The sequence below is a fragment of the Condylura cristata genome, unplaced genomic scaffold, assembly GCF_000260355.1.
Source record: "Condylura cristata isolate star-nosed mole 26May11 unplaced genomic scaffold, ConCri1.0 scaffold00029, whole genome shotgun sequence".
Taxonomy (NCBI): Eukaryota; Metazoa; Chordata; class Mammalia; order Eulipotyphla; family Talpidae; genus Condylura; species Condylura cristata.
The window spans coordinates 24,037,496-24,060,255 of NW_004567130.1; the positions used below are offsets into that span (position 1 = coordinate 24,037,496).

The window sequence follows — 22,760 nt, forward strand, 5'->3', positions numbered from 1 at the left end:
CACAAAAAAGAGGTTAAAAACCACATTTGGCTCTTACTCATGTGCGCCTCTGTTTTGTTAGTGTTGCAGGAATGATGTAAAAGGTTACTTCAATTTTTAAATATTTTGTTATTAGGTAAGATCCTAATCCTAGTGGAATTAGTAGATAAAGGCCCACAAAGAATTCAGTCGACTATGTGGACATGATGTAGAGTTCTTGAATAATCAAAAGTCACTGCATTTAAAATAGTGTAGAGTATTCCTTTGACTTAAGTTACAAATAGAACTTCTGCTTATGTTTTCTGTATGTTTTCATATAAATCATTTCAGTCCAGTAATAACTTTATATATATTTGCCTGAAGATGGAAACAAGAACTTGTTCTTACCCAAAGTACTTCTGCATAGTTGGGATGTACAAAAGATCTTAGAAAACATAGGAACTGAACTTATATAAACATCTTGGCAATGCGGTTACTAGTGTCTTTCATTGCAAAACACTGATACAATTGAATTAAAACCCTTTTTAATTTCGCATTTTAGAAACATTGCTGAATATCTTAGTAACAGATTTTTCTTGAAATTACCTCTCCATCTTAAAGTACCCTGTCCATTTACTTTTCACAGTATTCAGAGTAGTTACTGTGTATTTGTCAGGAATATCACTTGTAATTCTACAATATGAATGGTAAATTTTAAGTAAAAGTCAAATATGTGGAATCAACAAAATATTTAATTCAAACTACAAGAATTTGGAACATGAGTACTACTTTTTTTAAATCACATTTTCTCATATAACCAGTTATATGAGAATACACCATTATAAAGAGAATACAACTTTTTGCTTGATAACCTTCATGGTATGGGTTTCTTTGTTTATTCCATAGCCAAAGGACCAGATAAAGAAAACTTTAAGATTATTCAGCTCTCATCAGTTAAAATCAAATATTGAAAGTTCCAAAGTGATGAAAAAATTGTACCAAAAAGGTAAAATCCTGTACAAGGTTCAAGTCAAATCATCTGGGACAAATGGCAAGTTACCACATTCCATTTGGAACAGGTGACTCTTAAGATCGCCTGATACTTTTATATCTCTTCTTACCAAGTTTATTTTGCATGTAATGTGTTAAGGAAACAAATCCATACCACAGAGGCATACACCACACAGATACTGAGCCGATGACTATTTTGTATGTGTGTTTAACAGAATTTTTTGTTAAGAGCTTTGGATACTAAAGTTTTTTTACAACGCAAACAAAAATAGTTTGGATTCACTTGACTTGCTACAAATTTCCTGAAATAGTCTAAACATGTAGGGGCCTCCAAAAAGTTTGAAATTTATTTTAATGCTCTCTGCTCCTTGCTCATTCCTGCCCACTTCTGTCTTTCAGTGCGTATTTTGTATTACTTTGTAGTTGTTAATGCAAGAATGTGTAAGGTATGTAAGGTACCTTATATATAAATATAGCTGTGTATGAATACACACACATACATGCTTATATGTTACGTAAAGTCCATGTGAGTAGAAAGAGAAAGAAAAATTAAGTAGGCCTAAGAGAAGACCTATAAATGTGCTGATGGTTTTCATTTGATCCCTAGTGCAGGCCTCATACTCATTTACTTGGATTTGTTGTATGATCTCTGACTTTTCTCTGCACTGACCATTTATTTTTATCAATACACACCTGTAACATACGACATAAATAAATGCCAAGTGAACACTAAACACATGTATGCCTCACATTTCACATACCTTGTGTGATTAAAAACTTTTACAGGACGCTCTGTAGGGTAAATGTCAAGAGCTCAGAATTTCTTACCTTAAGGTTGACTCTTAGGGTTCATTTGGATGTAAAAATCTTATAATTTATCGAGAAAGCTTTCAGTCAATGTGTCGTAACCAGGCCTTTTCCTGGTCTTACTTTTAGGTGTTAGAAGATAACGACTACGGCCGAGCCGTGGACTGGTGGGGCCTGGGGGTGGTCATGTACGAGATGATGTGCGGGAGGTTGCCTTTCTACAATCAAGATCATGAGAAGCTTTTCGAGCTTATACTAATGGAAGACATTAAATTCCCTCGGACACTCTCTTCAGATGCAAAATCATTGCTTTCAGGGCTCTTGATAAAAGATCCAAATAAACGGTAAGCCGCAAACAGTGCTCAGCCCATGATGATGACTGTGGTTGGAGATTGTGCTATGAAAATTAACTCAGATATATCGAACTCCAAGAAGTAATGTGTTTGTTGTACACATCATTCCCCTGAGAAGCTGACTTGTTTTTTTTTTTAACTGAAGAATATAGAATGTTCCAAAAATTCCTTCCATTCTTTGCTAACTTGGGTATTTTCTTCAGATATTATCCAAAAAATTTTGGGTGGGTTTTATCAGCTGGTACTGAATTGTTGTGGGACTAAGAGGATCCCTTTCTTTTCCTTCAGTCTCTGGGGCTTTCTGCTTCTGCTGACAAGCATATAAAGAGAATCACCCTGTCCTATGCCCTTACCTCTGCTGGCATGTCTCGCTGCTTTCTCAGTTTGTCATTTAAGATACTCTTTTCCTTGCATGACTGAAAGGATTCATGGCAAAAGAAAAGTCTTTACATACTCTCTATTTCTCCTTTTGTAGCTGCAGCTATGACTTGTACAGACCTGTAACTCTTGCTGCTGTGTTTAATGAGTGACACTTTTCTTCATTCGTGTTTATATATTTGTTTACAATATATTTTATAAATCATATATGAAACGTATTAATTTTAAAATGTCCCTTCACATGTGTTTAAGTATATATGTGTATCTCTCTCCTTCTACACATAACATTTCTCTGAACATCTCTTGGATCTGTAGCTTGAAGATAGGCCGTTTTACATTTTATGGAATGTTTTATAATACTTTACATGTTTATTTTACAATATTTCTGTTTATTGTTGATGTTCTATGTGTATCTGTGGGACTGAATTAATGAATGAAAGAATAATTTCATTCTAAAATGTGAGCTTTGTCTATTAGAGATGGTTTCCATTGCATATTTCTAGCTTTTCAGTTTATTAGGAACATGATTTTACCTTCAGCAGAAATATATAGACATGAAGAGGTATCTTTTTTACTTGGTAAAGAACTCTTCAAAGTTATTTTCATAAGCCCTGTAACTGCTAATTTGTATTTGTAAACAGGTTTTGTTTTTACAGAGCATTTGAACACTACTGTTACCCTTGCTTTTCAGTTGCCTTATAGGTTAGACAGGTAATGTATGATTGAGAGGACTGAGGCCTTGAGAGGGTTAGCTCCGTTTCACAGAAAATTTGCATAGAATAAGAGTAAAAAGTCACATTTCTTGTTGTCTGATATTTCTCTGATTTATAATACATCATGTTCTCAGTTGCTTCAAATTGGAAATGTGTTCCAGTTAATGTGGCTGTGGCACGTTAATGTTACAAGCTGTACTGGTGATTGATAATTCTTAAATAGAGCTAAGATTTCATTTACCTACGATAGCTGATTCTAGGATCTGATATTTGGCTTGGGCTTCAGGGACATTGAATTTTTATTCCGTTCTTTCCTACTTTTCCAGATGACTCTAATGACGTTTTGTGTGATTGTGGCTCCTGCTACAAAATTGTGCTTGTGGTTTTCATGACTAAGTTTCATTCATTTTTTTTAACTGTCATCCCACCACTATATTCCACAAACTTTACCTACCTCTGTGCGTAGCACATAATAGATTCTTAGTGATTGTTGCGTGCATGTGAAATAAATTTCTAGAATGTTAGTGCCTCTTAATATGGGTAAATTTTGAAAGGTTTTTCCACATAAAGGTTAGTTTTATCTAAAAAGACAATGTATGATTTTCAGTTATCTTTAATGTGTCAACACACACATACACAGCACTACATGAAAACCTTGAGGGGACAATGAACAAGACAAATAGTTTCTACTCTTGATGTCTATAGACGAATGTGGGAACAAGACATATATCCCCAAATACATAGGCTGTATTACACACCCATTTCTGGTATGATTATTAGCTCTGTTAAGGAATTGTAAGATTTGAGCTGATTTTTGGAGAATTAAGATTTACAGTAGCATTCATGCAGAGAAAGACACTGATTTCACACATATGTACCATGTAAAGAAATAAAACAAATTAAAACCAAAAATATACTTTTAGATTATAAGATTAAATTAGTGGTTATAAGAAAGAAACAGGAGTAGGGGTGGGTGAAACAGGAAAAAGTTGTATGGGGAAGGACAGAGTTAGACTTTTAGTGATGAATGTAATGCAGTATATACTATGATGTAGATTTATAATGATACACATGGGGAACCTATCATTGTTACAAACCAGTGTTGCTTCAATTAAAACAGTTTGTCAACTGCTAGAACGAAAATGAGCACAACATTTGAGAAGTTCAGCGAATAAAATATTGAATATGAATTGGGTTAACATTGGTAGATGAAGCTACAGATTATAAGGACCTTACGTTTCTTCGAAAATTTTTAAATTTTATTTAGAAGAGGATGCAAAAGCACTGAACTGTTGGAAGGAAGGGGTGGTAAAATCAAGTTTGTGTTATAAAAAGGGGAGGCAGGTAGGCAGAACAGTAAGGAATGTGGAATTTTCCAGGAGATGGGGTTCCTCCTTAAGGAAATGGTAAAAGAGCAGTAAAAAGAAGTTTGTGAAGGATTAAAAAAAATGATGAAGAATGAGGAGCCAGAGCTACCTCCAGAGTGCCCAGCACGGGTGACTAGTCTGGAGTACGGCTTGTCATTAACAGATGGGGATCAAGGCAGCGGGGGAGGCACGAGGGAATGGAGGTTGATACTAACTGCGACTATATCAAGTTGAAGATATCTATAGAAAACCTAGATGGAAATGTCAAGCAAGCAGCTGATCATAGTGTCTTAAAGAACAGCAAGAGCTGCCTGTATTGACTTAGGATGCAAACACAGCTAGGAGGTTGCTCGAGCCTGAGAAGAGTGCGACATTAGAGCACAGGGAGAGAAGAGGGTAGGACCGAACCCTAGGGAACACCAGGTTCAGGAGAAGGATCCAGCACAGAGTCCTGAAAAGCCTGGGTAACATAGCCAAAGGTAGCATTGGCATGTCCCTCTTTATTGCCCCTGCTCAGCGATTGTAAAGACTCCTCTAAGTTTTTCTGGGACTTTAATAAACTTGGCGGTCACTTCTGCCAAAAGGTGAAACATAACTTTGCTTTTATTTTCTATCTTGGATTATTTTGCAGTCATTTTCTAGATTCGGCTAAATGGACCTGTGTATAACTTGCAGGGAAAACATGACCTCATATTGCACGCAAGTAACACTAGGGAAACGTGGATTTCATAATGTCCCTAATCATGAAAAATCTAGTAGCTGAAATTTCATTTGACTTTCTCATATTGGAATTTAATTCCTAGACATAAATATCTTCCTATAAATCATATTTTGATATTTTCATGCCTTAAATTATATATTAGGAAATAATTGTTATTGACATTTTTGACTGTTTCACACTATGAAGAAGCTTGTGTTACGGAATCGCTCTCAGCTAAAATGGCAGTCTGAGATTATTCTTAGACTTTGCATAGTATCCATGGCGATACTTTAATTTTATATGCATTTGATAAATATAGATTAAATGCTAGCTATATCCAAAGCCAAACTATTGCTAGAGAACTGAGTGGTGACAAAAATGAATAACCACGGCTGATGCACAAACCTGGTGTGCACAAGACGACGATGGTCGCCACGCCAGCTACGTCGGCCACTGTCGCGCCTGTAATTCCCACGAGAATAATGTCGAAATAAATGGCAGAAGTGTAATAATATACAGTGAGCTGCTAATTTTTCTCATGCAGACTATTTTGATGCAGATCTTGAAATGTTAAGTTCTTCAAAAACATGTTTTGGTGTTTTTCTGCTTTTGGTTCCCTTACAAGCTTAAAATGCATTTGGAAATTCTAGTAGTCATCTGCCCTCAAAAGAATGTGTAGTCTGTGGAGGGCGAGAGAAACACAATTTAAAATAGAATAAAAGAAAAATTAAGGTCAGGGAGCAGGATGCTGAGCATAACAAGCACGTAACTGCCGGGAGCGCGCGCCGCTGAGTGAGGCTCCGAGTGGTCGCTCCGGGTGGGCGGGAGCGCGCGGCCTGCCCAAGCTCTGCAGACCCAGCTCGCAGTTTGCGTCTTGAAGTTTCCCAGCAGTCCTCTGTCTTTTATTCTTTACACCGAATACTAGTCAGAATTTACTGAAGTTGTAACCGTGTTTTCTCTGACCTGTTTTTCTTCTTACCCAGAGAGGTGTCGGAGTTGGCTTGTGCTAGCTTGTGGGAGCTGTTAAATTTCAAGAGTTTGTGAGCAGGTTATTTGATACAGGTTATTTTAATACATCATTAAAAATTGAACTAAGTAAATTTACAGGCTTAACCAGTGATACTAAAATAAACAGTAATAAACAAAGCTCATTTCTCTTAATTTTATAAGGTTTTGCCGTTATCTCTGCTTCTGCGGTCACGTGCATCTGTGTAGACATACTGTGGAATGCTTGGCTCAAGCACATCTCTTCGCATTTCTGTATTGATTTAGGATGCAAACAACATTCAGTCCGATTCCCTGAATCGGTTATGGTGGGGGTATTAACACCGCCAAAATTAGTAAATATTGAGTCAGGCTTAATTTACAGTTTTTTTTAAGAAAGTGACAAAGAAAATATTAATATCACAGATGAAATTAAAAAATTTTGTATCTGTGTCCATTACATTATAAGTGGCACAAAAATACTAAAGAAATATTCTTCCGCTTTTCAAATACTATTAACTGTTCAGCCAAGGATCCATTCATGGGACTGGCAGGTCCAGTTCGGATACTCGTCTCTTTGAAGTCACCTTCGGCTTTGTCTTCACCATGGATTAAATAATCACTCGGTATTCATTTTCGAAGTACTCATAAGTCAGAAGCTTTGGAGTACATTAAAAGTTACCAGAAGCTTTCTGTGAAAACCAGTTGGTTAGTTTCCAATACAGAACATTGTACATCCTTTGTAAATGTTGTGCTTTATAGCCTGTGTATCAGTAAAAGTCGTGGTAAAGTTTTATATTTACCCATCATCAATCCATACTGTTATTTATCATGGATATTTAGTGGAATTTCTTCCAGAGTGCTGGTCGAGGATTTGCCAGCATGCATAGATCACTCCTAATCATGAACAAGTCCACATAAAGCTTACTATGTCATGTCAAATTCATGTCCTCACTCATCGTTTTTGGTCTCCCCACTTCCTTCCCTTCACCCTTCCCTTTTTCGCCCCTCTCATTCTTTCTTTGTGGTTACCCGGATTTGAAACCGAGGAAGTCAGAAAACACTTGAATTTCATTAACTGCGATCAGTTAAATGAGTACCTTCAAAGATGGCAGGGTATTTTACTAACTTTTTAAAGTTGAGGTAATACTGATTTACAACGCTGTATGTGTTTAGGGGTGTAAGTGTATACACCTCTGCAGATGCATCTACCACATAAAGTACTAGATGGGGGTGTACAAAGTGTTAATGGGTATTTCAGCCTGTGTAGCAAATTACATATTCATGATAACTCATATTAACAATAGTGTTTCTTCAGAAATTCATTTGAGATTTGTCAAGAGTTTGAGTTGTTATAAGCAAGGTTCTGCAAATTATTTCTCTCTAGCCAATTACTCAGTTATTTCAGAATTTTGTTAACCAGGGTATACTGTGACTTAAGTCATTCTAACTGTGGTTTCTAGAATTGGCAGTATAATGACTACCGTGCATTGTACCGGATGCAATGTATGTCACTTCTAACCTTGCAGTAATCTCCCAGGCCGATGCTATTATTTGAACACTATATAGATGAAAAAACTGAGAGTAAGGGAGTTTTTCATTGTTACATATCTTAGAAATTCTGTAACTGACTATTTCACGTTTGTCTCCTATACTGAGTATATTAAGGAGACTAGATCATACACAAAAGCCATTTTATTTTTATGGCTTTTTATCATAAAGATTACTTATCACACAGAAAATTGCATTTCACAAAAGCTTTTTTGTTATGTGCTGGACTCATGCAAACGTTTTATACTCGTTTAATTTTATTTCTGTCTTTTAGCCTCGGTGGAGGACCAGATGATGCAAAAGAAATTATGAGACACAGTTTCTTTTCTGGAGTAAACTGGCAAGATGTGTATGATAAAAAGGTATGTTGTCTTCACAGCACAGTGCTTACATATTTTGGCTAAAAGAAATTAACAGCAAAAAAACAAAGTGGGTAAAACTGAATCGATGTAATGACATTTTTCACTTTCCTCTATCACTTAGTTGACTATTAAGCAACTTAAAATTTTATTGGTGATTGACTCCCAAAATGCATCTTCAAATTTTATTCCGTATTGTCAAGGCAGTGGCTGTTTTTAAGTATCCCAGTGGCTTGTTCATTTGTTTCTCATTGTTCTTTACTGAGAAAAAAAAGCCACAAATGTTATTTCTATGAAAATGAAGTAGCAAACATATCATAATTTGATAATTTCTTTGTGCCTCCAATTTCCAAGTGAACTGTCCAGATTTATTTGGACAAGTCTTTGTTTTCAATAGGAATTTAAAGCAATTTATTTTTAGTGCTTAACAAAGTGATGCATCTTCTTGATCTATTTGGGATGTTTCTTATTAGAAACAACTTTAATGCCATTAACTTTGTGACTTTTTCTTGTTATTTGCTTATTATTTGTCTTTAGTTTTTGCTTATATTTTTCAGAATTTAGGTTTATCAACAGTAAATTAGTGTGTCTATTCCATCTTTTAAAATTTTGTTTATTGCTTCAGGTATTTTAGTACAGCCATTGATTTAGGTTTTTTTTTTTATGATTTTAAAATGCTCATATAAAAATTGTCACTATGACATTTTTCCAGCATTGGCTTAGAATTTGTTTTTGTCCTTTTAGCTTTTTCCGGTTGTTCGTAGTTCTCTCAGAAACATGTAAATCAGTATTTGTGCAGCATATATTTTGTGCGGTCCTCTCCATTAATCCCTGAAGCAAAGACAGGGTGGCATGAGTCCTGAGAAGCTTCATCTCTGTATTGTGTATCTTTCTCAGCATTTCTTAATGCTAGGTTGTTTAAAATAGTGTGCACTATCAAACACCTCTACTTGCGCTTAATGAAAACTCACATCCCTTGAGTTTCTACCATGTAGAAGCCCCGGGGATAAGTTCTGGGTTCTTCGTCACCCGCTGAAAAGCAGATGTCTGTTCATAAGTGTCCTTAATGTTTATTAATTCATTACAGTTATACATGCACTTTATCACTGATGCTATTTCTTCTGAGTCGCGTCTATATATAACCCCCACGGAGCTACATCCTGTTGTTGTTACAGGTGTAGCCACAAAAGAACCTGACGAAGATCAAGGTTTTGTAATGTCTCATAGAAATAATATCTGGTCAGCAGTTTTTACTGGTGCACAAATCTATAAGCCACAACTAAGTCTCCCTTTGAATACAGTCTGCCCAAAGAAAACTCAATTTTTGTGTATGCAAACTGTCCATAGAAAATAACCTTAGTAGAATTCATGTGCAGTAGAGAAAAGGGGAAGAATATAGTTAAAATAGTTTCCCAGTAAACTTCAGTTTTTAAAAAAGGAATAGGGGATTGGAAGGGAAAAGCGGGTAAGTTTCTGTAGAAGACAGTTCAGAACCATCCGAGGCAAGGCATGGACTTTCTTTCGTTCAACTAGGAGATTAAAATATAGCCCCAGATTTTCGCATCAGTGTTTGCTTCTCCATGTTAAATGGCTGATGGGCATCACCGAGGCGAGTCCTGACTGCAGTCAGCACACAGGGAAGACTCAAGGCTTACTTGTCTCTATTCCATAGATCTGAACACGCCCAGAGTTGATACAGTAATTTCCCAGGCAGCTAGCTGCTTGTGGTGAGTAGAACTGAAACAGCAAGTAGAAAAGGAAGAAACAGCTGCCAAAACGTAGCTCCCAGTGAAACATGGGAAAGGAGTTAAGTGGTGGTCAGTGATAAGAACATAACCACCGCACACGAACAGGGGGGTTCAGGGTCTCGCATAAAGATGCATGATCACTGAAACTACAGACTTCTCATAAGCGTAGAGCTCATCACTGACTAACACCCGCTAAGATTTATTTGGGGTATCCTGGATATCAGATGAGGGGTGGATATGTTCAGCCATCCTAATATACCTGAAGAACAGCAATACCTTAAATTTTGAGTCTCTTTCTTTCTAAAAGGCCGTGAAACATGATAAGGTCTGTCCCAAATAAACAAGCATTATTTTGGAAATGCTGATGCCAGGAGCTGTTTTAGTATAAATTTTGAAATAAATTGCGAAGTCAGTTTTTGTGGGGTCCATATGTCCTCAAAATGTCTTAAGAACTTAATTCAACCAGGATATTGCTTATTAGTTTATGAATATATTTGGGACATTTGCAGTTTTTGTAGATTCCTTATTACCTGATTGCTGATTATTTTCTTATATATTTTGACAAATCTAGAGATGAAGACACCTATCCAGATCTGTTGTCTTCAGGGGAAATCTAGATCTTTTCCTAGGAAATGTGAACAAACAAACCAAAAAGAGTAAATCTTGGTCGCAAGCATCACAGCTAAATACTGAAGTGTAGAAAGCTCCTTCCTGGGTCTGCTTCCCCCTGGGGTGTGGGCTGGCGCCTCACCCGTCACAGTCATGACCTGACATGTCTTACAAGTCTTTAGATTCGCCCCGTCGGACATTTTATTGTATGAGTTTATAAATGTCTACAGAAGCGTTACACTATTTTCTATATAGCTCTACACAAATGCTGAAGTTTTGTGTGAAATTGCGTTGTTCTGCAGATTAAGAAGAATTGACATCTGAACAGTAATGAGCATTTGAACCCAGTGTATTTTGCCATTGATTTAGTTCTTATTTTATTGTCAGGAATGTCTGATCATTTCCAGTGTTTAGTGTTAACTGCTTACAGTGGTAAATAGAAACGATGGATTTGAGCATCCTGACTTTGTTCCTAATCTTAGGGAGAAAACATCTTTACCCTTAATTATGATATATTAATGGTTTCACATCTGCTGTCAATTTCTTGGCTTTTAAATGTCATTTTCCTATTAGAAAGAATCCACGCTACTTGGAGAAGTGGTTAATTCCAGAACTGGAAAGGGAAAAAATAAGATGACCCCAAAGAATTTTGTGGTGTCAGAAAATAAAACACAGAGGAGGAAAGACACATATGGAAGGACATGTTACTAAGATACAGAAACCATACTTCCCAGCAGTGAAGTGCGGACTGTTTTTATTGTGAGAATATATAACGTTATGACCCAAAGACTTAAGATTGATATCCATGAATTCGTATTACAGAAATAAATAAAGAACAAATACATTTTGTGAGGAATATGCCTTCCTTACAGATGATTCCAGTTAATAAATGTAGGGGGATTAACAGAACTACAAAATCATCATTAGAACACCAGAGTGTAACAGAGGGCAAATGTTGAAGAATGAGAGGATATAAGAATCTCAAAAGGGCTCTCCCATAGCATTTAGTAATTTCAAAGACTAATAGAGTAACTTTGCATGCCCAAGTAGAGATTATTATATCTGAAGCATGTGACATACACACACACACACACACACACACACACACACACCCTGAGTGGAATACTACACAGTCACCATAAAGGAAGCTCTTGTCAGCAACATGGATGGCGCTAGAATGGGAGATCATGCCAAGCAAAGTAGTCAGAAAGACAAATATCAGCTAATATCATTCAGGTGTGGAATGTTGAGAAACCCAACAAAGGACCATGTGAGGCCAACCTGAGAAGCACTGGAAAGCCAGCTCTAGGACTGAAGCTACCAAGGGGCAAAGGGAGGGGGAGCGGCCCAAGAAGTGGGGAGCACAGAGGCTGTGGACTGTGGGTGTCTTGGTGGTAGGTACAATATGGTAAGTACATCCAGGGGGCCAGTCCTATGCCTCTGGTGCACAATTAATGTAAACCAGTGTCATAGCAAAAGATAAGACATATAGAGAACTGTATGTTAAAGATTTTTAAATGATTCTTCATTTATAAGTATGTAAGTAAAGTTGTTAGTAGAAAGAGGAAAAAATGAATAAAAGCCAGTCAATGTAAAGTTGTTGAAAACTAGGCAGTGCATAGGTTTGCAGACTTCCAGATTAGGCAGTGATGACGATTGGCTCGTGAAACAGCACATTTCAGTAAGATAGATGACGCCTATGTTAGACTACTAATTGTAATAAAAACTTAATGGGGGGGGGGATAAAAGGTAGCTTTACAATGGAGAAAAACAGGCTGCCATGTCTTAGCCCAGAGATCAGTGTTAACCTCACAGTGACAAGACATATGATGCAGCCTTTGATAGGAGCACTGGGAAGGGATGTCATTAATGTGTATCGTGTGTTGTGTAGCCTGAAGAACTCACCTAGAGGGACGTTCCTCAAGACTAGCTGGCCAGATGGCTTAAACAGTGTCAACTCCATAAATAGGAAGGAGTGTGGAACCGTCACAGATTGAAGGAAACTCAGGTAGCAGCATGATGACAGAATGCAAGGTGGAGCTCTGGATTGCATTTTTGGAACAGCAACGGGCAGGGAGAGGGGAAATTGTGAAATGTGAAAATGTTGGTAGTTGGTGGTTCTGTACCAGTATTGATTTATTAGTTTTGATAATTGCCCTATGATTATGTAAGACATTAGCACTTGGAGAAGTGTGTAAAGGGCATAGAGGAATTGTTTGTAGGATTTTTTAAGTTTTCTCTGAATCTAAAATGAGAGCAGTAAAAATGTGATATTAGTGTAGATTTTTTATGCCTAATTCATCAGTAGTTAAGGAAGTTGACTTCAGTTCCCAGTATGGTAGGTGTTGAGTTTTAATGAAAATTTTTTCAGCTTTTAATAAAGGATCATATTGCTTCCATCATTTATATTCTAGTGAAATAATAAATTACATCGATTGCTTTTCTGATGTTGAATGGCCCTTCAGAAAATCCCGCTAGTCATGTTGTTTAGCCTTGATACATACAGGTTGCTGACTATGATAGTTTTTTTTAAGGGATTTTATGTCTTTAAATCATGGGTGATGCTAGGATTTTTCCCTTATTACCTAAAATATCTTTATTTCAAGATCATGTTTGTGTTTTTAAAGTTCACTGGGAAATATTCTTTCCTCTCTAGTGTCTGCATTTTTTGTGTGTACAGAATTTATAATCTCTGAACCTCAAGTCTTTGGTAGAATTTACCAGCAAATCACTTGTGCCCGGAGTGTTGTCTGGGGAGGTTTTAAAGTATTAGCTCTGTTTCTTGTAGTGGAACTATTGTGGTCATCTCTTTTTTTTTTTTTTTTTTTTTTTTTTTTTTTTTTTTTTTTTTCCTTTGAAGGGCTTTTATTTTTTTTTTTTTTTTTTTTTTTTTTTTTGAGTGAATTTTGATATTGTATGCCTTGCAAGGACTTGACTAGTTTTCTGATTTATTGACTTAAAAATATGTGCAATAATCCCCTACATTTTTACTGATTTCTTGTACAGTCAGTTACTAAGGGGATGTCTAAATCCTCAGTTGTAAATGAAGACTTACTCTTTTTTTGTTTGTTTTGTTTTGCTTCATGTGTTTGAAGCTTCGTTATTAGTTGCATGCATATTTAGGATTATTTTGTCTTGTGAATTTACCTCTTTAGCGTTGAGATGCTCCTCTAGATCCATAGCAGCAACCTCTGTTTTGAAATCTACTTCAGGTTCCTCATCTTTCGTGTATTTTATATATAGTACATCTTTTGCCATCATATTACTTTTTCTCTCTGTCATATTTAAGTTGATTTTCTTTTAAGCATCATGTAATGCTTGTTTTTGTTTTTGTTTTTAGTTAGGCAGTAGTTGATATAAGATGGTCTTTATTTACAACTTGTTGGCAAAAAAACCCAGAGTTTTTAGCACAGGGGGTTGCAGGTGAACATATGAAATGTTAATCTAATTGTCCAAAGATATACAATACTTGGCAAATGAATTTGCATATGTAGTTTTATATATGAAGTATAATGCCCATACGTAAGGCAGACTTTAACCACTTAGATGCAGCAGGAGTGAAGTCACTCATTAAATACTGAGTGAAACGCATTTACAGCTCAATCTTTGTTGTCCTTGTGATAACGCATGCCCAATGAGTTAAATCTTTTTCTCTGGTGAATAGCTACATCAGTTGATCATTATCTGCAAAGCTATATTCAGTTTAAATGAACTACTCAACTTCTATGAGATGTAGCCAAAGTCAAAAGACAAAATTTTGGGAGGAGGTGAAGTCCCCCAAAATTAAAAGCCCTGTTTAAACATGTTGGCTGGAAAAATTAGGATCAGTTTCAACTCATGGGCTAAGATGACATTTTCCATGAACGTAATTCTTCTAATTAGTTTATTTAGTTAATGTTATATTTTCATTAAATCTTTCCAAGAGAGGCCCTCCCTGGTGGCGCAGCGGGTTAAAGCACAGCATTGAGAATCTAAAGCCGCTTCTGCAAAAGTTCGAATCCCGCATACCGCCTGCCCCGGAGGCGACCACATGGCGTGGCAGACCTCTCCTGACCCGCCCGCTGCTCCCCTCAGCAGTGTACTTCGTCGGTCTGCCTGTTCTGCTCCCCGCTCTGCCTCTGGTGAAGCCTCTCGCCGCCCCTGAGCCTCTGGCCTGTACTCCAATTCTGTATGTACAAATAAATAAATCTTTAAAAAAAAAAAATCTTTCCAAGAGAAAAATTTGATCAGTCAAAGTATCAGTGGTTCCATTTTTCTGTCCCTTCTCCATCTTCTTCCAGGTCCCTTCTTTGACCATTTCAGCCCTACCTGCCAAAACTGCACTTAATTGTTCCCATCTTGCCCCGAAGCACATGTCTAAATCCCTCCAGACTAGTTGCATAATACCTGACTCATCTACTTATCTCCCGATGTACAGTTAAGTCTGTGTCATTTATAATCACTGAATCAGCAACCCTGGGTGTAGCAGGCCTCAGCTCCTTCCTCCTCATTATCATTAACCATTTCGGGATAAAATTAACAAACCACATGACCACTGATCCACGAGTTGTTTTCCCTGCTTTAAACTTTGCTTTACTTCTCTGAATATTTTGCACAAATTTGTCAATCTTTTCTTGGTCTTTTCCCTTTTTTCCTTGTAAAGCGTCCTAGAGTGATCTTGGGACCTCTGCAGATGCTCTTTCAATTAAATGTTTTAATACATTTAATTTTCTTCCCCTGCTTTCTTTAGATCTTTTCTATCTCTTTATCTTTTCCAGCACAAATACAGAGAAGCCCTTGAGGATGCCTGGGCACATCTGTATCTGGCCCTGTTAGGTATTTTCAGTGGCAGCAAGGGAATGTTTGCACCGTGTTTGAACCTCCTCACCCTGCTTCTTGTTTGCTGCTGCTTTCAGCTTTTTCCTGTCCTGATTATCTGTGATTTCCTCTCAAATATTTCATCTCTCTTGGCACATTTTCACTCACTAGTCAAATCATGGGAAAGCTCACAGCACCTCCTTTACCTCTTTGCCCTGGCTTGAAGAACACCCACGCCACGGGTTCGGAGCTTTACCGTTCAAAAACATTTTTAATTATTTTTTGGACCATTGTTAATTTGGGGAGTGTTTGACATCTCGCCTCGGGTGCAGTGCCCAGAGCGCCCCATGCTGGGCCCTGCCCTCCCGGTGTGCACCACAGACCCAGGGTCCGCTGCACGCTTTGTCGTCTTGCCCTTGTTTGGCTTTTCTGTATTCCACCGAGCTTCTGTATACTCCACTTCTAACCTCTTGTGCTTGGAAATTTTCTTGGAAAAATGAACACATTTGAAGGAAATAGACATTGGGGTTATGGGGCCGTGCCATTTCAGAAGGGGAGACCAGTGTGAGGGGAAAAGCAAAGGTGTGGGGGTGCGGAAGACTCGGGAAAAGAGCAGTCCACGGTGGGCGGAAATAGGCGCAGACCTGGCAGAGTGGTTTTCTGATACAGTTTCTTGGAGATTTGGCTCATGATAGTTTGATCACCTACTTGTTAGAATTAGAAATCCTAAGGTAGGAAATAGGTATCTTAAGTTTTGCGGGCATAGACATTAAGAGGAAGAGTCTGGAAAAGAGAATCACTTTACAAGACTACTGCACCGTTAAGTGATCAAGGCAACGCTAAAGAAGAAAGCGGCAATGAAGAAGGAAAAGACGTGAACTACGTAGATTCTAGCAAGAACTGAGAGCTAGTAGTCGAGTCTGACAGTGCCGGGGCTGGGGGAGAGTTAACAGCTGGCTTGGGTAATATTTAATTCTGGTGATCCGGGACTTGAAGTACATCTGGAAGTGAAAACGGGGTGGGTATCTGAAAATTCAGCTGATTTAGATTTATGAGGACGGATATCCTCCATAAAGAGTGGGATGAGAAGGAATCTGCAAAAAGAGAGATTTGGAGTGAGAGGAATGGAGAGAAGGAAGGTCTGAAAACATCCAGAGCTGGGGTTGGGTGTTGAAGCACACTGGGAAATATTCACAGGAATGGATGCTGATTTGAAGGAACATTCATATATGGTGAAGCAAAATCCTTTGTGAAGTATCATGCTGAGGTAACAGTGGCATTTTTTTGACTGAAACATCATTCTCTGTTTAGAAGCTGTTGTGGAGTTTAGCGATTAAAATCTATTATGCGAGTATTAGCGATAGTTACTATTTACATAAGTGAAGCAAGGTTAGACAGATATGACATGGACACTTCTAGATTGCTTCAAGATTTTATCTTTATGGATCCTAATAATGGCACATGTTTATACTTTGTTTAAAAAATAAGAACTTCAAGTAGCTACAAAACATCCTCATATTTTAACATTAAAATTACTGTCTTGCTCATGAGGCATGAGGATAAACACAGACAGCTGACAAAAGTCAGCTTTAGTTATAGCATGAAATACAGATAGTTTAAGAGCTAAAAAAACAAACAAAAAACTATAAATTTGGTCAGAAACAAAATAGATGTTCCTTACAGGATCTGTCCTGAAACATATTACACAGAAAAAGTGGGGAACAATGATGAGATTAATAGAAAGGTAATAGTCAAGTGTTAACAAAAGTAAATAGAGACAACAGTAATTATTTAGGGCTAACTACATTTCAGTACATAAATATTAAATGTGAAAAGTCATTTTTGGTCTAATCCCCAATTAAAAAGTAAGATTTTTGCACCATATGGCAGATCTACACGCACAAAACAAACATGATTAGAAATGCCAGGCGAGCTGATAGAAATACAATTTCTTGAAAAATTTGGTTCAGGCACTTCCGAGGGAATTTCTCATCCTGGCACCTGCAAGAAACGTCACCTGAATGTGGCCGATCCCAGAGCGGAAAAAATATTTAAGAAATGGGCCATTAATTGAGTCGGCCTCTAAGAGGGATTCCTGGAAGAAGATGCCGACAGGCTGGGCCCGTGCGTCACTGAGTCCCTTCTGGAGACTGAGCATCAGTCCCGGGGAGCTGCCGCATCTGTGGGGACCTGGGGACATGGGGGCCAGTGTGCCAGCAGGGAGAGCCAGACCCTGTCCCCAGAGGAAGGAGCCCTGAAAACGGTGCAGCAGGAGCCAGGTCTCCCCCAGCCCGTGAAGAGGTCATCATTTCGGGGAGTGCATATAGCCTGTTCCATAGTTCAACTAGAGAGACCGGGGTGACCAGAAACTGGTGGCTTAGCTGTGGAGAGAACCACAGGGTCATTTCTGGCCTGGTCCCCGGGCTCTCAGGTATGCTGGTGACCACCCTGGGGAGCCCAGGGAGACGCTGAGGCCCTTGCCCCAGCCCCCAGAGTCCGCTGTGCGGCCGCAGGAGGCCACAGGGAGAGTGGGCTGCCCACCCAGCTTGCTCGGGCCGCTTCAGGCATGCAGTAGTGCAGGCTTTCCTGCACCGGTCTTCCAGACCGCAGCTTCCTGGAGCCTGCAGGCCTGCCTGCCCCCGCGCCTCTCTGTGACTTCTGGGCCTGTCCACACTAGGCGATGTCCACGCTGGCACCTGGCTAGCTCTATCACCAGGGACGCTCAGAGCTGCGCGGCACGGCGAGGGCCTGGCGCTTCTGCAGGGCCTCCCACTTCTGCCCAGTGCCATATTGTTTCAGTGCTGTGGCTTTGTACTGTGGCTTTACAGTAAAATTTGAAGGCAGATGACAGGATTCCTCCATTTTCTTCCTTTTTTTCTAATTTTTTTTTTAATCTTCTAGCACGTGAGCTCTAATGGTGTATTCTCATTTGTTTTATTGGTGTAGCAGGTTTAGCATGCTGTGTTTTGGAAGGATGGGCCCCCCCTTGCAGGTCTTATTATCCCACACACGCACCTCCGAGCCCCACGTCCATTATGCTTCCCCCCCCCCCCCCCCCGCCTCTGGGAGCCTGCGTGCTGTACTTGGCCTTCTGGGCTTTGCTGTTGAGTTAACTTTATCTGAACTTGTGTTTGATTTCTCCAGATTCTCCATGTAAGTGGCACCATTCATGATTTCTTTATCCTTTTGATTTATTTTGCTTAGGATAATTCCCTGCAGCTCCTTCCATGATGCTGCAGGTAGCAAGAGTTTATCACTTTTTTTTTGAAAAGATTTATTTATCTATTCATACAGAACTGGGGTACAGTCCTGAGATGCAGAGGGTGAGAGGGTTCACCAGGGACAGAGCAGGGAGCAGAACAAGCAGATAGGCGAAGTGCACTGCTGAGGGGAGCAGCAGGCAGGTCGGGAGAGGTCTGCCGCGCCCTGCGGTCACCTCCCTGGCCGGGACTGAACTCCTCCTGACTCGGCTGGCTTCGCGGTGCTGCACTCTTGCCCATCGCACCACCAGGGAGGGCCCGAGTTCATCACTTTTCATAGCTGAGTAGTACGTCTGTTGTGTTTGTTTATGCCACGTCTTCCTGACCCACTCACCTGTATTTGGGCACTGAGGTTTATGCCACACCTGGGCTACTGTAACTAGTGCTGAAATGGACATGGATGAATTAGTGGTTTTTGGTATTCACTGGTAGATACCTAGAAGTGCGATTTCAGGGCCACATGGAAGATCCATTTTTAGTCTTTTGAGAAAATTCCTACTTTGCTCCATGGGGGCTGGGCTCGCCTACACTCCCACCCCCAGTGTAGAGGCCGCTTTTTCTCCACACCCAGGCCGGCACCCAGGTTTCAGGTCTTCTTGCGATGGGTCTTTCTCGCAGCTCTCGGTGGGAACTCATGATGGTTTTAATTTACTTTGCTGACGAGAAATGCTCGTAGACCTTTGTTTTGTATGCTTGTTGGCTTTGGAGAGGCTCACTGTTGAGAAGTGTCTAGTGAGCTCATCTGACCTCTTGTGATTGGGTTCTTCTCTTTTTGTTGAGCTTTTTCATTTCATCATGGATCTTGGATACCAGAATCATGTCAGATATGTGGTGTGCAAATTATTCTCTTGTTCAGTAAGATGCCATTTAGTTTTAGTGACAGATTTTTTTCATTGCTTAGAATCTTTTTAGCTTTATGTCCCAGTTGTTTATATTTTGTTTTCCTTGTCGCTTTAGATGAATCCACAACGACATCTCTGAATCCTGTGTCATGGAGAGCTTTCCCTGTTTTCTTTATATTTGTGGGGTTTGGTCCGACTTCCGCCTCTTTTATCCAATGTTATTGGATACTTTGTATATGACATGAAGAATAACCGAGTTTCATTCTTATGCATGCAGTTGTGTACAGTTCACCCTACATCATTTATTGAGGCTTTCCTTGCCTCAATAAATTACAGATATATATCCTTGGAACCTTTTTCATAGGTTAGCTGACTATTTGGTGTGGAATTATTCCTGGGTTCTCATTTCTGTTCCATTGCTTTATGCATCTTGTCTTTGTCCTAGGACCACACAGTTGTGATTTTTATAGCTTTGTAGTATAGTTTGAAGTCTAGGCGTATGGTTCCTCAAATCTCTTTTTTATGAGGATCGTTTTAGCTAATTGGGGTCTTTTGTGTTTCCATAAGAGTTCCAGTAGTTTTTATTCTGTTTTTCTGAATAATGATATTGAAACTTTAATAGGCATCTCATTGAAGCCTTGCATTACTGTGGTAAGACAGCCATTTTGACAGTGGTAAGTTTTCCAACCCTTGTGTCTTCTATTTATGTAACAGTATCTTACAGTGTTCTTTGTATCAGTCCATTACCTCCTTTTAAAAATTCACTCCTAGATACTTACTTTTTTTGGTGCAAAAACACTGTTCTCATCGTTTTTGTGTAAGAAAGCAGCTGATTCGGTGTAGTGATTTTGTAACTCGCCAGCCAGTTTGCTGAACCAATTCTTTGTTTGAATGGCTTATTCAGTGGCATCTTTAATTCTTTCACTCGTGGTGCAAGTGAACAGCCTTGTCTTGTACCAGATCTAACTGGAAAAGATTTTCGTTCATTACCAATGAGTATGCTGTTCACGGTGGGTTTGCCATATATGGCTTTCATTATGTTGAGCTATGTTCCATTTATTCTCAGTTTTTCAAGGATTTTCATTATAAATCAGTGTTATCTCTTGTGAAATGATTGTTTGGAATCTGTTGTTACGATCTTAGGGTTTTTGCTTTCCTTTTATTGATGTGGTGATTTACATTCATTGATTTTCAGATGTTAAACCATTCTTGTGTCCCTGGAGTAAATCCCACTTTGTGCTGTATAATCCTTTTAATGCATTATTGGATTTGGTTTGCTTATACTTTGCTTAGGACTTTTTTGCAGCCTCTTCATGGGGAAGTCACTCTGTAATTTCTTTTGTGTATGTTGCCTTTGGTTTTGATATTGGAGACATATTAGCACATTAAATGTGTTTGGGGAAATGCCCTTTTTCTCAGTTGTTTGAAATATTTTGAGCAGGATGGGTATTAGTTTCTCCTTGAAGGTTTGATAGAAGTCACATGTGATGCTGTCTGGTCCTGGATTAAAAAAATTTTTTGTGAGAGTTTCGGTAAACATTACAATTTACCACTTGCTTGTGATTGAACTGTAGTTTCGGCTTTTATTCCATTGATATCTGCACTTATTTTTATTATTTCTTTCCTTCTGTTGGCTTTTGCTTTTAAGAGATAAGGTTATTTGAGTTCTTTTTGGGTTTCTTCACAGGTGCTGGTGTTACTGTTCACTTCCCTCTTGGTACTGCTGTGTGTGTCCGCTAAGTTCCGGAAGGTTGTGTTCTCAGTGGCATTTGTCTCGAGGTCTGATTGTATTTCTTAACCAATAGTCATTCAGTTGATTGCAATCAAATTAGGGGTAGTCAACAAAAGTGCTTCCTAAGTCCCACATATTTAAAGCATTTGAAAAAAAACATTCGTATAATTTGTGTATTATGAAGTATTTGGAGATGAGAACATATCGAGAGCTGAACGGCAACACAAGTTGGTGAGATGCAGCCAGAGTGTTTCTTCAACACAAGTATCGTGGCACGAGTGGTGAACAGTGACGGAAGATACAAAATCAGTTAGCTAAGCTTCCAGATCAAACTGGGGGGAAACAAAACAACACAGAATGAAGCCAATACAAGGAAGTAGGAGCATGCAGTGAAAGTAAACGTAAAAATGAATGTGATAAAAAGTAAACATTTGAATGATGGAGAAAATTGAAATGCAGCTATTTGAAGGGCTACTCGCTTACTACGGACACCTAGAATCTTTAATTTGCTGTAAACCCATACAGTGAGTTTTTTGTTTGAAATGTTATTTTTCATATGCTTCTTTTTGTTTAAAATTTTTTGAAGCAGCATTGGATTGCAACCATTTATTGCTTCCAGCTGTATAAGATTATACTTTAATATGCTACATCATTATTTCTTCCAGAAATCTAGCTTTCACTCACCCACAGTTGGGCCACACCCCCGTTACCTGTTTTGCCTGCAGTTTTCCTCTGTCAGTTTGTCAGAATTAAGGGTTTGGTTTGGTTTTGCTTGTGCAATTTGTCTGTTTCGTTATCTTCTGCATATGTGTGGAATCATACAGCATGCCTTCCTCTAGTTGACTTATTTCACTTACTATAATCCCCTTGAAGCCCATTGTGTTGCAAATGGCACAATTCCATTGGCTTTATACATGGTTAGGGTTGTATATCACAATACTAGTTGAGATTTTTTTTTATTTATTTATGCATACAGGAATCAGGGTGTAAGCCAGAGGGGGGGCGAGAGATGGAGTGGGGAGCAGAACAGGCAGATCTCCTGAAACACACTGCTGAGGGGAGAAACTGATGAGACAGGAGAGGTCTGCTGGGCCATGTGTGGGTCAGTCCCTGGCCAGGAATTCAAATCAGGCTGCAGCAGTGATAGTGTGGTTAACACTGAGACTTAAACCTCCTATGCTAACAGGGAGGCCCCATAAGCAAGATTCTTGAAGATTATTTAGGTTGATTCTAGAATTCACATGAAGTACAAAAGACCCAGAATGACCAAAACAACAACTTATACCAAAAAACTTTGAGGACCTTCACTACCCAATGTCGAGACTTAATAATTATTTAAACATTTATTTTTTTTAATTAGATTTATTTGTGCATACAGAACTGGGGTACAGGCCAGAGATGCGGAGGGTGAGAGGCTTCACCAGAGACAGAGCGGGGAGCAGAGCAGGCAGATGGATGAAGCACACTGCTGAGGGGAGCAGCGGGCGGGTCAGGAGAGGTCTGCCGCGCCCTGTGGTCACCTCCGGGGCAGGCAGGGATCGAACTCATGCAGAAGTGGCTTTAGCTTCTCAGTGCTGTGCTTTAACCCGCT

General features: G+C 39.0%; 1 protein-coding gene across 2 annotated transcripts in view; it reads left to right on the forward strand.

The window, feature by feature from the left end:
* AKT3 (v-akt murine thymoma viral oncogene homolog 3) overlaps positions 1-22,760 on the forward strand; it is a 180,486-nt gene that overhangs the window by 148,695 nt on the left and 9,031 nt on the right. For both annotated transcript variants that reach the window (XM_004691044.2, XM_012730924.1), the window contains exons 10-11: positions 1,906-2,120; positions 8,097-8,184. In XM_004691044.2, the coding sequence (XP_004691101.1) occupies positions 1,906-2,120; positions 8,097-8,184 (303 nt within the window). The remainder of the gene's footprint in view (positions 1-1,905; positions 2,121-8,096; positions 8,185-22,760) is intronic.